The sequence below is a fragment of the Hemiscyllium ocellatum genome, chromosome 10 (assembly GCF_020745735.1).
Source record: "Hemiscyllium ocellatum isolate sHemOce1 chromosome 10, sHemOce1.pat.X.cur, whole genome shotgun sequence".
NCBI classification, from domain to species: domain Eukaryota; kingdom Metazoa; phylum Chordata; class Chondrichthyes; order Orectolobiformes; family Hemiscylliidae; genus Hemiscyllium; species Hemiscyllium ocellatum.
Genome location: NC_083410.1, coordinates 94,964,975 through 94,979,268, shown reverse-complemented (window position 1 = coordinate 94,979,268; position 14,294 = coordinate 94,964,975). Strand labels below are relative to the sequence as shown.

The following is a 14,294-nucleotide window of genomic DNA, read 5'->3' as shown; positions in this document are numbered from 1 at the left end:
TAAGGGGATGGACCTGGGTGGCATGCTCTTCTGGAGCTGTGGCTGGACAGGCCACTCAAAATTATGGATTTATGATGGATTTATGAAAAATGGAAATAAATGAGGCATGCTAGGTAACTGAGACAAACGTTGACCAAAGTGACTGTGCTAATAAACATGCTGCAGAATCCAGACACGCTTCAAATACAGACTAACAGTATGCAAATGACCCAGCAGCTGTAGCCAAAACAATATAAACTCAAATTTGGAATTGAATAGAATCAACTGAATGCCATTTCCAGGACAATCTGAAATATTGAGTTGTTTACCAGACATGGAGGTGCCTCACACCCTTATTTGGAGAGGGTTACCTGACATACATGCACCCAACACCTCCAGAAATGCATGCCTAAGGACCATCAACATGTCATTGTCTGATTGGGTCCGACTGATTAGGGTGATCAAGCCCTAACGGATCTATCAAGGACAGTCCCAAAAGTGGACGAAGGCCAAATATAATAATCATCGCAATACCACCCTCAGGAGCAGCAATCTGAGACCAATCACTGAAGATAAAATACTGGGACCACTGGAAGATGATGACCATCGCCACATGAATCAAGGCCAAGATCTAGTTGGTAGTATATGATCATCCAAAAGGTAAGTTTAAGCACAAGATAGTTAATTAGATTTATACTGTAAATTGTTAATTTATAGTCTATTTTGTTGTTGATTAGTACTAATTTATTAAATATTATTATTATGGAGAGTCAACTTGCAGTTTCTTTGCTAGGTATAAGAGTTGAAACACTGATAGGTGCAACAGTGTGGACTTAATGTGCCAAATGGCCAGGTTCTACACTATAGGGATTCTTTGATTATGAAGTATATACACAAGTTTTCTGCCATTGCTCAGCCACTGACCTTCCCCTTAATGCATTTTCCACTCACTTTAGACAACTTCTTTATACATTTGTAAATATCCCTATTTAAGTTAAGAACACTTGTTTATGACCAGAGCTACTCTCCCTCCAATGGAATTTGAAATTCTACCATGTTGTGATTGCTGCCCCCTAGAGGATACTGAACTATTAATCCCATGCTCGTTACAAGCTGTGATATTAGCCTAAAATAGCTGTTCCCACTTGGAATGTTAAAGCAGTATGTTGCATACTTTCTGATGTACTCTACACATTCAACTTCCATTTTTCCCCTCCCCATCTTATTGTGCAATCAAATGTGCAGATTAAAAATTCCAGTGATAGTTATAGTGCTTTTTTACATAGCAACCTTATTTCCCTGTTACACTTTGTCCTACATCGAGAAGCACCTCTTTAGGGGGCCTATGCATACCTGCAACCCCTTTCCCTTACTATTCCTCATTTCCACCTAACTTGATTTCACATCATGATTTTTAGTTATTCCTATTTGTGCCATCAACTTATTTGTCTTGTTAGAAATGCAGATAAAGAGCCCTAAGCTTTCAACTATCATTACTCCTTACCTTGGTTCTAATTCCTGCTTCATTCTACTTCTATTTTCTATCCATTCCTATTATATTTTGATTACCTTGGCATTCTCTACTTCTGCACTTTCAGGTCTTTGTTTTAAAACTTCTCACAAAGTGCACCACCCCATGCCCAATTTGTAGGTAGGTCTTTAAACTAAGCTATACAAAATTACCAGGACAATGGTTCAAATAAGGCCCATCCAAACAGTTCTTGTTCCAGTTATACTGGCAATACCAATTTTTGAACTATACATTTGCATCTTATTATGTCAATTGAGTGATTTAGGAACAGGAGTAGGCCATTCAGCCCTTCAAGCTATCCGCCATTCAGTAAGATTACGGCTGATCCATTGCTGAACTCTTGTCTGCCTTAGGCCCATATCCTTCAAAATCCTTGCTAAACAAAAGCTTGTTTGATTAAAATTGAACTGAATTAGCACGACTGCCATTGAGAGAGAGAGAGAGAGAGAGAGAGAGAGAAAAAAGTCCAAAACCTTCACTACTCTTTACATGTAGAAGTACTTTCTAACATCTCTTAAATGGTCTAGCCTATTGTTAGGCCATGCTGTTTGGTCTAAAGTGTCAGCCAGTGGAAACAATTTATCTTTCTACCCTGTTTATATCCTGAAAATCTTTATTTAAATCACCCTTTAACCTTCTAAATTCCGGAGCTTAGACAAATTTAGGCCTTAATCTCTCATCAAAATCCCTGCTCCAGGTTTTATTTAAACCTGTGTTGACCCCCCTCCAAGGTCAAAGTATCCTTCCTAAGGTGTGGTGCCAAGATCTGCTCACAGTACTCTACATGGGGTCTAACTAGGGTTTTGTATCTCTGCAGTGTAACATCAGCATTTTTATACTCCAGCCCTTTAGATATGAAGGTCAGCATTCCATTATCCTTTATGCCAGTTTGTGTTTTTTTTAAAATATAAAAAAAAAGTTATGCACCTGAACCCCCACAAATCTCATTGATATCCACTGTATTCAATTTGGTGCCTTCTTAAAAACCCTGATCTATCCTTCTTTGGTCTAAAATGAACAAACTCATACTTGCTTACGTGAAAATCCATGTGGCACACCTTTGTCCATTCACCTAACCTATCAATATCCAGTTGTAATTTTACGCTATCATCAATATTGTCCACAATGCTGCCCAATTTTGTATTGTCAGTTATTTGGATATTTGATTTTTTTTATGTCATTATCCAAGTCATTAATTAATATGGTGACTAATTGAGACCTGAACATAACCTGCAGGACACCACTAGTCATGTCCTACCAGCTGGAGAATTTATCCAATTTTCCCCCAACTCTGGTTAGGTGGCAGGAAACCAATTTCCTATTTGTGGCAATAATGTGCCCTTAGTTCCATGGACTTCCACTTTAGCTAACAGTCTCATGTGGGGCTTTATCAAAAGCCTTCTTGAATTCCATATAAATGACATCCATCGACTTACCTCTGTCCACAACCTTTGCCACTTCTTCAAAAAGAAAATTCAGTGAGGTTTGTAAGGCATGACCTTCCCTTCACAAATTCATGCCAACTCTCCCTAATTAACTGAAATTAAGGTGATCAAAATAATTTCCCCACCACAGATGACAGGCTAACTGGTCTGTAATTCCAGTAGGTTTAATATTATGTGTGTTAAGTTTGGATTTTGAATGAACTGCCAGAGGAAGTGGAGGAGGCTAGTACAATGACAACATTTAAAAAGGCATCTGGATGGACACATGAATAGGAAAGGTTTAGAAGGATATAGGCAAATACTGGTAAATAGGACTGGATGAATTTAGGATACCTGGTCAACATGGACAAGTTGGACTGAAGGGTGTTTTTGTGTTGTACATCTAAGACTCTACTGGCCTGTGCGTTTTTCCCTACCTGTCTGAAAAAATTAAATCATCAACTGGAGACCTTCTCTAGACAGTGATTTTCTTTATAAACTAATTGATTTTTATTTACCTTCTATAGGTTTATAAAGTCAGGAGAGGCATAGATAAGATGAGTAGCCAAGGTCTTTTCCCTATGGTAGGGGAGTCCAATAGATTTAAGGCAAGAGGGGAAAGATTTTTTAAAAAAAAAGGGACTCATGGGGCAACTTTTCCACACAGAGGGTGGTTTGTACGTAGAACAAACTGGCAGAGTAAGTGGTAGAGGCAGGTACAATTACAACAGGTAATAGTTTGTAGAGGTACATGAATAAGAAAAAGGTTTAGAGGGATATGGACTAAATGGAGGCAAATGGGAATAGTTCAGGTTAGAAATGGACAAGTTGGACCAAAGGGTCTGTTTCTGTGCTGTATGACTCCATGACTTAGCAAATCAAACAACTGTTTCTCAAAAAGGTTGCTGTTAGAAATTTCTGAACCTCCTCAGGTCCCCTTTCAAATCCCCAAAGCAGATGACATTACGTTTCTACAGATTGGGTTCCATTATCAACATTCCTTTGAATCTTCCTATTTACATACATATTACTTGCTGTGCCACCTAACACAATTGTAATAAACTTAATGATACAGTTCTCCATTCCCAAGTCATTTAGAAACAAAAATACACAGAACATGTGGCCCCAAGTAAAGAGGAAAGCATGAGTCACATCATATTATCCCAAGAGGGAGCTCATATGTACTCAAAAACCCCTTCTCAGAAGTTGTTTTCTTTCCCCAACCACACCCCCATCCCAATTAGTCTGGGCAAGAAAAATTCTGGCTCAGTCTCATCGCTGTTATATATATACACACACTTTTTAAAACAACTTTTATGGTTTATGAAAGCTGCTGGGAGTGTTACAGTAAACAGTCAATGAAAGAGACCAAACAGTGTGCAGCCATTGTAATAGCACAGCTGCAAGTGTCCTTGTTTTCCAACCTGTGTTCAGATTCCTACTAATAACACATGAGTTTTGGTGGGCAGCATCAGGTGCTGTTTACTCTTAGTTAATGCTTTTATGTTATTCCCTATCTGCTTGACATAACATGTTCAACAACACCAAATACTTCACTTTTAAACGATCAGCTTCATTTTAATGCCATCACTTGTCTCCACAACCTCAGCCCATCATTTAGGCTGTCATCATGCTGCACTGCCCTTCAGGATGTGACCATAGGCAAAGGCTCACCTGCCCTGATAAAAAAAAGTGGACAGAAAAGAAATTATCCTAACCAGTATTTACCCCTCAACCAACACAAGCAGATTACACTACCATTGCTTTATCTGGGACGTCTTCACAGCAAACTGAGCTTCCAAATTTCCTACTTTGCAAGACAGACTAAAACTACAAATAGTGCCTTACAGGCTGCAAGGTGCTTTGGAAAGCCTGGAGTTGTGGAAATACAGACAAATCCAAGTTCTCCACAAATTATGATGAAAAAGCAGTACTGGAAGGAATAGGATATTCAATAGAAATTTATACAAAATGGATAAAGACTTGAGAAAAAGTTACAGAATGAGAGAGATATAACAAGTGGAACTAACTGGTTAATGTTTTGAGACATCAAAGCATGGGCAGAAATGGGCTGAAAAGATCTCCATGTAAGTTTATATGCAGGAAACACTCAGGGCAGTCGAAGTAGAGTCTTAAATAAACATGTGAAAATTAAGAATATAAGTGGTATGGAGATTATGACTAAGTGAACACTTTTCGGAGACCCAGCAACTGGACAGGGCAAAGACATTCCTCTTTACTGTCAAATTCTGTGATTAGACTACCATCTTAACACCTCCCCTCTCAGCCTTCAAGGCCTTCTTAAATCATCCATTTTTGTTATTAGAATCATAGAATCCCATTAGTGCAGATAGATACAATTTGGGCCATCAAGTCTGCACTAACCCTCTGAAGGGCATCCTAGCCAGACCCACTCCCTGCGTTTTACCATGGGTTAATCCACCCAACCTATATATCCCTAGACATTAGATGCAATTTAACTTGGCCAATCCACCTAACATGCACACCTTTGGACTGTGGGATGAAACCTGGGCACCTGGCAGAAATCCACACAGACATGGGGAGAATGTGCAAACTCCACACAGACAAACAGTCCAGAGAGCTGTTAGGCAGCAGTGCAAACCACTGTACCACCCCCAATTTGGTTTACCTTCCTGCTGCTTATTGCTCAGTGAATACAACAAATTTAGGTTATGCAACAAGACAATAATACAGCATCTCGCAGTTCTACAGAGGATTTTTGATCAAATAAACAGAGATCCATAAGACAATTAAAGATAGATGGTCAAAAAGTTGATTGAAGTAGTAGGTTGAGGAACATTGTATGGAAGGAAGTTAGTGGGGGGGGAATTTTTGATCTTCAGGCATTAGCAATTTACCGCATGATCAATGTTGCAGCAATTAAGTCAGGACTATCCAAGAAATATTCCCACAAACAACTTAATGGCAATACCTTAAAAGAAAATTCAATTTGGAACAGGAAAAGCTGAATTAGAGTCAACTGGTTACCTGTATTTTTGAACTCTAACTTGCATTTACAATCAGAAGCCTTTTTGAGTTCACTAGATCAGGATTTACTCACCTATTAAATCGATAGATATCTCTGATGTTTCCAAACAGAGCCAAGCGTTCTTCTGTCCCCAGTGGGAGTCGTAATTGGTCAGTGATGCAGTCAAGGTAGTCCTAAGAGCACAAAAGAATCAAGTTTATAGTGTAGTTGCAAGACATTGGTGATGTCATCTAGTTCAAACACACTCGCATTCTTTCAACTGTTTTCCTCAGTTCATCATCAACGAAAAAAATTCCTTAATTCATACCAGAGTGCACAAAAAATTACTTTTTCAATCAATCAAGTCAGTCACTAGGGGATCAATTGGGCTCACAATGTGGCTCACTTACATTAGCAAAAAGCTGCACATATTTCATACACAGGAACTAACCCGCTGCAGAGAAAAAAAGCACATTTGAGTGTTGTTTTTTTGAATTGAATAAAAAGTTTTGGAGACAGGGTCTGTTTCTGTGCCGTACAGCTTATGACTATGATTATTGCTTCCTGTTACATTCCCCATGGTAACTCATCAGTTGTGTTGAAATTGCCACACGCTCAGTGCCCTTTTCTCATGCAGAACAAAATGGTTTCTCCCTTTGAAATTTGGTTTTCTTGCATCTGTACATTTTTGAAATGCAAAATAAAAAGCTTCCTTCAGTTAAAAAGTCTGCACTACTAAAATGTTCATTTCTTTTCCCATGTTGAAGCCAATTTAGAAGCATCGCTTTGTGGCGTGGTACTTCCTAATATTAAGAACCGAATTTGCATTGCATTTTATACTGGCACAGGCCAATTGGCATAACTAGTCTATGTCAGTGCCTGTGCTTCCCACAAGTTACCTCCTGTTCTACTCCATTAACCCAATTGCCATACGCTTCTCTTCTCTCTCGTACTTACCTAACTTTCCCTGAAGTACATCTTTGCTACTCATTCCAACTAGTCAGTCAACGTGGTAGCAAACTTCACACTCTCACCATCCTTTAGCAAATCAGAGATTTTTCCTGAATCCTTTATTGATGCACTGGCCAACTGACCTTCATATTTATGACTAGCTTTGAATTCCACCAGTAAGGAAGAGGTTTTTTTAAAATTTTGTTTTTTTATTTAAAAACGTGGTAGATTTAAAATGAGAAAGACCAGCTTAAAAGGGTGGATGTAGTTTTGAAAAGGAAGTAACCCGACACCCATGGCAAGCATCATGTAAACAACAGTTTGAATAAGCAATAACTGCAATTGGAGCTGTAAACAATTTGGAGACAAAAGGAGTGTAATATGCACCTTTTGCCAGCAACAATTTGATTGATTATAGACTAAGGACCTATTTTCAATGGCAGACCTTTTGTTTGTTTGGTTCTCAGGTAACTGAGCAGCTTTGAGCTGGGTCTAGATTAGTGTGGTGTTGGCAAAGCACAGCCAGTCAGGCAGCATCAGAGAAGCAGGAAAATGGATGTTTCAGGCAAAAACCCTTCATCAGGATCGAAGGCAGGGAGCCTCCAGGTTGGAGAGATAAATGGGAGTGGGGTGGGGCTGGGGAGAAGGTAACAAAGAGTACAGTTGGTTGGATGGGGTTTGGGATGAAGGTAAAACGTCAGAGGAGGGTGAGGGAAGGTAGCAAAGAGTATTATGGGTGGATGGGGATGGGGATGAGCATGATAGGTCAGGAGAGGAGGGTGGAGCGGATAGGTGGGAAGGAAGATTGGCAGGGAGAGAGAGAGAGGGGAAATGAGGAAACTGGTGAAGTCCACATTGTTGCCCTAGAGTTGAAGTGTTCCGAGGCAGAAGAGTCGGTTAGTGAGGGAGTGGCGGTGGGAGGAGGCCCAGGACCTGCATTTCCTCGGCAGAGTGAGAGGGGGAGTTGAAATGTTGGGCCATGGGGTGGTGGGGTTGATTGGTGCGGGTGTCCCGGAGATGCTCCCTAAAGCTCTCTGCGAGAAAGGTGTCCAGTCTCCCCAGTGTAAAGGAGACCGCGTCAGGAGCAACAGATACAATATATGACATTGGTGGACGTGCAGGTGAAACTTTGATGGATGTGGAAGGGTCCTTTAGGGCCTTGGATGGAGGTGGTGGTGGGGGGGGGGGGGGGGGGGGGGGAAGGTGTGGGCACAGATTTTGCAATTCCTGTGGTGGTAGGGGAAGGTGCCAGGAGGGGACGGTGGGTTGTTGGGGGGCGTGGACCTGACCAGGTAGTCATGGAGGGAACGGTCTTTGCGGAAAGTGGCAGGGAGGAAACTATATTCCTGCTGATGGGGTCCATTTGGAATTTGCGGAAATGTCGGCGGACAATGCGGTTTATGTGAAGGTTGGGACCAGGGGAGTTCTGTCCTTGTTATGGTTGGAGGGTGGGGTTTGAGGGCAGAAGTGCGGGATGTGGATGAGATCCATTAGAGGGCATCTTCAAGCACGTGGGAAGGGAAATTGCGGTCTTTAAAGAAGGAGGCCAACTGGGATGTTCCATAGTGGAACTGGTCCTCCTGGGAGCAGATGCTGCGGAGGGGGAGGAATTGGGAATGAGGGATAGCATTTTTGCAGGAGGTAGGGTGGGAAGAGGTGTAATCCAGGTAGCTGGGAACAATTTACAGAAAGAATGAGGGGAGTTCAATTCTTCACCAGCTCAGGAGAGCACTCTGTCTGCAGACAAAAAACTCACTAAACCCAAAAGAAAACTGTTTATCTTTCCTGTGACAGTTGTAGCTACGACTTTAAACTGAGAAATCAGAGACGTTGATACATGAACTAGCCGCCATTTACCCTATACCGAATAGCAGAAGTATCCAGAGAAAGTGACTGAAGTGCTGCACAGCAGTAGAATTAAGGATCATCTCGACAACATAACCTGGTAACAAAGACTACTGAATTGACTTTGGTCTCAGATGTGTGGTCCAGCACACACACAACTCTGATCTCCTATATCTGCAGTCCTCACTTTCTCCTACTGAATTGACATCCCAATTTTGCCCTCTGTCCTAACCTATTTTTAATCTATTTGTTTGTCTGCAAGTAAGGAACAGTTTTTAAATTAGTACTGTAATGTGCCAATGGTTTATAAATCCTTAGCTGCAGCTAGAGTCTAACTACTTGCAATAAATAGTGATTCTTCAGTGCAGAATTTGCTGTGCACTTAATTAATCGGGATCTGAAATTCAGGTAAATTGGAGAATTTTGGATGCTTTATAAAATCCTGAACTTTTGTTTCAAGTCCAGGAATAGCAGGGCTAGTTTTCAAGTGCACTACTCCAGTGAACTGTAACAATATCTATGCTCAATATCAACTAACAAACTACTTTATAACTTTTCAGAACCTTTATCAAGTCAACCCTTAGCCTTTTGTTTCCTTCAGAAGGTAGCACTAACCTATTTAATCTGTCAAGATGGTTATCTGTTGGTTGTGGTATAGTTTTTGCAAATATTTTCTTCCAAATTCTCTGGTATTTCCTTTTTTTCTCCCTTTAAAATGAAGATCAGAATTGTGCAAGGACTCTAAACATGGTCTAACCAAAATTCTAAACATTTTCTAGTTTCCAATCTTGTAGTTTTGTTCTGAGAAATTGTCTTAGCATATAATTGAAACAAACTTTTATTTTCTACTTACTAGTAGATTTATAGATCTCAAAAAAGGCTCCTAATCAAGTGACACCTTTAAAAGGAAAGGGTCAGAGTTGTTAGTTTTCCTCAGGTCTCAAACATCCATAATCAAAAAAGGTCAACTCTAAATGTCTGTATATCCTTTCTACATGTTCCCACTCCTTTCTCTGCAGAATTACCGAGGCTTACTAACCTGGAAACAGCCGCATTCTAAATCAGAAATTAACATACAATACAATGATCTACTTGTAGCTGAATGACAACATTGCTTTTGGACAGACAATTGGAGATTTTCCTTTTGAGATCCATTGGCACAGTGCATCAAATGTCATGCTCTATTCAGACAGTTAAGTGCTCAAGGTCCTCAATTACTTCTACAACCTCAATACACAACTTCTCCCAGTGAGAAAATCCAATTGCAGAGGGATGTAGAGCAAAGCTACTCTCTGCTCCAGTTTGCTTCCTTTGACCAATTCCCCATGCAGGTAGAGGATGATCCATGATACTGGCAGCACTAAAGTCCACATTTGAGTCAGAGGACTGAGTCTACTCCACTCCATGTCCAACACGATTATCAGATGAGGTATTAAATCAGAATACCATTGGGCTCCATTAGAAATGAACAATATCACAGCAGTATTCCAAAAGAAAAAAGGGATTCTGGGATAACGGCTGGCCTATCACTGCCTTCCTGTTTATAGAACCTTGTTTTGTGCAATTTGGCTGCTACATTTCCTAAATGCCAGAGACCAGACTTCAAAAAAGTATTGATTGGCTGTACTGTATCCAAGTAAAAAATGAGGTCTGCAGATGCTGGAGATCACAGCTGCAAATGTGTTGCTGGTCAAAGCACAGCAGGTTAGGCAGCATCTCAGGAATAGAGAATTCGACGTTTAAGGGCTTATGCTCGAAACGTCGAATTCTCTATTCCTGAGATGCTGCCTAACCTGCTGTGCTTTGTACTGTATCCAAGTGCCTTGATATTATGAAAAACTTTATAGAAATGGAAGTTATTTCTGCTGGTCTGGTAATTATTCAATGGTCTATTCACTTTCTATAATCTCGACCATCAGAGAGAAGGTACAGAAGCCTGAACACACCCACCAGCCAGTCTCAAAAGTTTCTACTTGACTGTTGTTAGAAATGGACTCAAACTCTTAACATTCGCCTGTACTTGTGTTTTTCTCGCTGTTTACCTATTATTTACTTATCGATGCTATTTAACTATGCGATCTGCCTGTACTGTTTGCAAGACAAAGCTTTTCACTGTGCCTTGTACATGTGACAGTAAATTCAATTCAATTCCCTTTCTAATAACTCTCTCAACTAAACTTGATATTTACATTTATTCCTGGAACTCTCAGAATTTCTTCCAATTCATGCAAATAGCATCTAACATGTAGAAGGTGTTGCATTCATCAGAATTATACTTTGGCCATCACTGATCCATCAGTAGGAAGTACTGTTTTAGTCATTGGGGTTTTGAGTTTCCCTTTCTGATGGGACTCATCTAAACCTTTGAGACTCTTCTAATTCAAGATGGCTTAATTGGCATCTGACTATTCCTAAACATTCATTCAGCTGGTTTCATGATTTCGCCCTGGTTTGAAAGCCTGCTGTCTGTGAGGATTCTATTTTACCCACGAGCACTTCTTGCAGACACCTTCTGTTTTTATTTACTCCATCACTGCAACTTTGTTTTCCACTGGCATCTTTTGTAATTTAATTTCCCTTGGCTTGAACCCAAGCAGTTTCCTTTCTCATCTTCCCCATCACTTCCACCTCTTTTGTACTTGCTTAAAATTTGTTGTTACATTTTTAACTTTTCCCAGTCGATGGAAGGTCATTGACTGGAAGTGTTAACCTTATGCTCTCTCCTCAGATGCAGAAGTCTACTGATCATTTCCAGCACTTCGTACAGTACTTCTTTTTATTGTCCTGTTTGGCCCAGAACATTCACGGCCTTACACTTATCCAATAGCATTTACATAAGATCGTTATGAAAAGGTCTTGAAGTCTGGGTTTATTAAACAAACAGTGAGTCTTCTGACAAAAAAATCCAATGGACAGAGCAGCATTTGTATGGATGCAGGAACAGATTGCATTGGTCCAGATGAGTAGACAAAGAAGAAAATGCAGAACAAAAAAATGACAGTTTGTGGGTGGAAGCTGCCACTTTCCCTCTTTCCTCGACTCGATGCAACTGCCTATTTTTGCTTAGAGTGGTTGAGGAATATCCATTTAAGAGACTTAAAGAAAACAGCACCTGAACAAAAATAGTACATTCCTGCTCCCATTAATAATTAGGTGCAAGTTACATAAGCGAATTATTTAGTGACATTAGGTGACACATCAGTCCCCTCAGAGGTCCAGAGCTATTCCCCCAAAACTTGCAATTTGCAAAGTCGCTGGGCACCAAAGGGGAATTTCCTCTCCCTAATGTGGCGGCACTTGGCCAACAACTCAGCACCCTCACTTTGGCATTACAATTTGTGGCTTGCTTTAAATATTTGGCATTCTTCAAATTAGCTTAATGAAAGCAAAACTAAAAGCTTCAACTGTATCTCTTTTCTTAGTAGCAGTCTTTAGGTACGAACAATATTGGATAGAACATTGGGGAAAATTCCAAAAGCTTTGGAGGGGTTCACCCCGTCGGATTTTCCGCTAAAATTGATCATTCTGACAAATCTGAACAGCAAGCAGCATCTGGTACTTATGAGCCTTTATTGCATTTCAGACCTTCATGCCAAAACTGTAACATCTGGACAGCTTCTCATTAAATGGTCTACAGCCTCTTGTAAAATCCACATAATTAAAGGGGGTTATGATATCAGGGACTATGTAATAAAAGCATTGAATGCAATCTTCTGATGCTGTCAAAGCAAAAGGCATATACCAGTCAAATCTTCCAATTGACGTTCACATAATTGGCTTCTTGTCTGGAAATCATGTAGTGTCTGGATAATTAACTTGTAATATTGGAATGTCTTTGTTGCCTGTATCCCAACTTGCACCAAGGCGCATTCTCCCATCAACTATGCTCACAAACCTTCTATACTGGCACCTGATCCAGGAACATTTTAAGTTTATTAGCCTCATTTACAAGTTTTTTCATACCACTATTCTCCTCCAAATCCAGAACTTTCCCTCCTCTAAGTTTAGATTTGGCATTCGTCTACTTTCAGTTGCTTGTGAACTCAAGAATGTGCACCCTAAACCTCTTCAGGTCCTTTTATTTAAAAAAAAAGTTCTACAAGTCTTTGACCAACTTCTTAAGTCATGTGTTCAAACTTCTCCTGCGAATTGGCACCAAATGGTGACGGATGGTGTTTCTGCACTCAGCCCTATTAAGGGCATTATATAAATGCAAATCATCTTCCTGTGAACTATTCTCCCATGTGCTTTTATAAAGCACAAAAGATCAAGCAAACGATTTCAGCGTTCTAAAAAGCCTGGACGTATTCCTGGTAACAAGTTGAAATTCAAAGCAGGTCTACACTGTCCAGCAGGACTCTATCCTCACCACTGCGTAGGACAACTTCATTGGTCGATAGTTTATCGAAGGAGAGTGTAATCAAAGTGACACATCCATTTTACTGTTGGGGTGCAGAATAGGTAGATTTCTCGGTTTTAATACCAAACACCGGAAGAATGAGGTTCAATGATGTACAACTAACCAGGAAGAACACAGTCATTCCTTCTCCAAACATTGCTAAAGAGATCTTTTAACCTATACCTGCAAGAAAAAATTAATCTTTGACTTTAGTCTAAACTAAAAGATTGCATTCTACAATTGTAGAATGCAGTCAGTAATGCAGAAGATCGTTAGGCTGGAAACAATGTTTAGATTTGGAGGCCAGAGTCAAATGCAGGTCTACTGTGTGACATCTGACTCAATCTGTGGAATCATCCAGATAGCAGGAAGCCCAAAAACAGATCTTAACTAGCCATTAAAAATACAGTGATTACATCAGCTGGTTAGAGGCACGGAGTCATGCAGCAGCAAGTTCTCCCCTAAAAAATGTCTACCACGTACAAAGCCTAAATCAGGTGTATGACAGAATAAAGCCCACTTGCTTGGATGAGTGCAGCTCCACATTCAAGCAGCTCCACACCACCCAGGACTAAAAGGCCCACTTGATTAAAAAGCCTCAACCACCAACATTCACACTCTCCATCAATGCAGAGTGGCAGCAGTGCATAACATCTACAAAATGCACTGCAGGAACTCAAATGTTCCTTCAGTAGTATCTTTTAAACAGGGACAGCAAATGCATGGAAACACTGTCACAGTTCCTCCTCTGTTGCTTAGTCAAATTTCTAAAACTTTGTTCTAGTAACACTAGATATAAATGACACCAAACAGACTGCAGTGGTGCAAAAAGGCAACTCACCAGTATCACCAAAGGAAATTGAAGATAGGCAATAAATGCTGGCCCAGTCAGCAGCACCCATGCCACATGAATGAACTTCTATATATTAAAAAAAAAGTGTATCAAAACAGTCATGACAATAGGTGCAAGCACAACGTTGTCAATCCAATGAAATTAATTGTATATATCTTTGTGAAAAGACCAGAAATAGGTAATCCATGCATGGCTCATTCTATTTCAACTTTTATCATAATGCAATACAAACATTAACCAAGCTCTAGAGCTAGTGAGTTAACAATAACTGAACAGTATCAGCTAATACCTAAAGTCAAAGCTCAAGAGAAACCTAGAGATCG

General features: G+C 40.1%; 1 protein-coding gene across 8 annotated transcripts in view; it reads right to left on the bottom strand.

The window, feature by feature from the left end:
- Positions 1-14,294, bottom strand: part of LOC132819860 (pleckstrin homology domain-containing family G member 1) — a 219,202-nt gene that overhangs the window by 43,180 nt on the left and 161,728 nt on the right. For all 8 annotated transcript variants that reach the window (XM_060831757.1, XM_060831759.1, XM_060831761.1 and 5 more), the window contains one exon: positions 6,017-6,117. In XM_060831757.1, the coding sequence (XP_060687740.1) occupies positions 6,017-6,117 (101 nt within the window). The remainder of the gene's footprint in view (positions 1-6,016; positions 6,118-14,294) is intronic.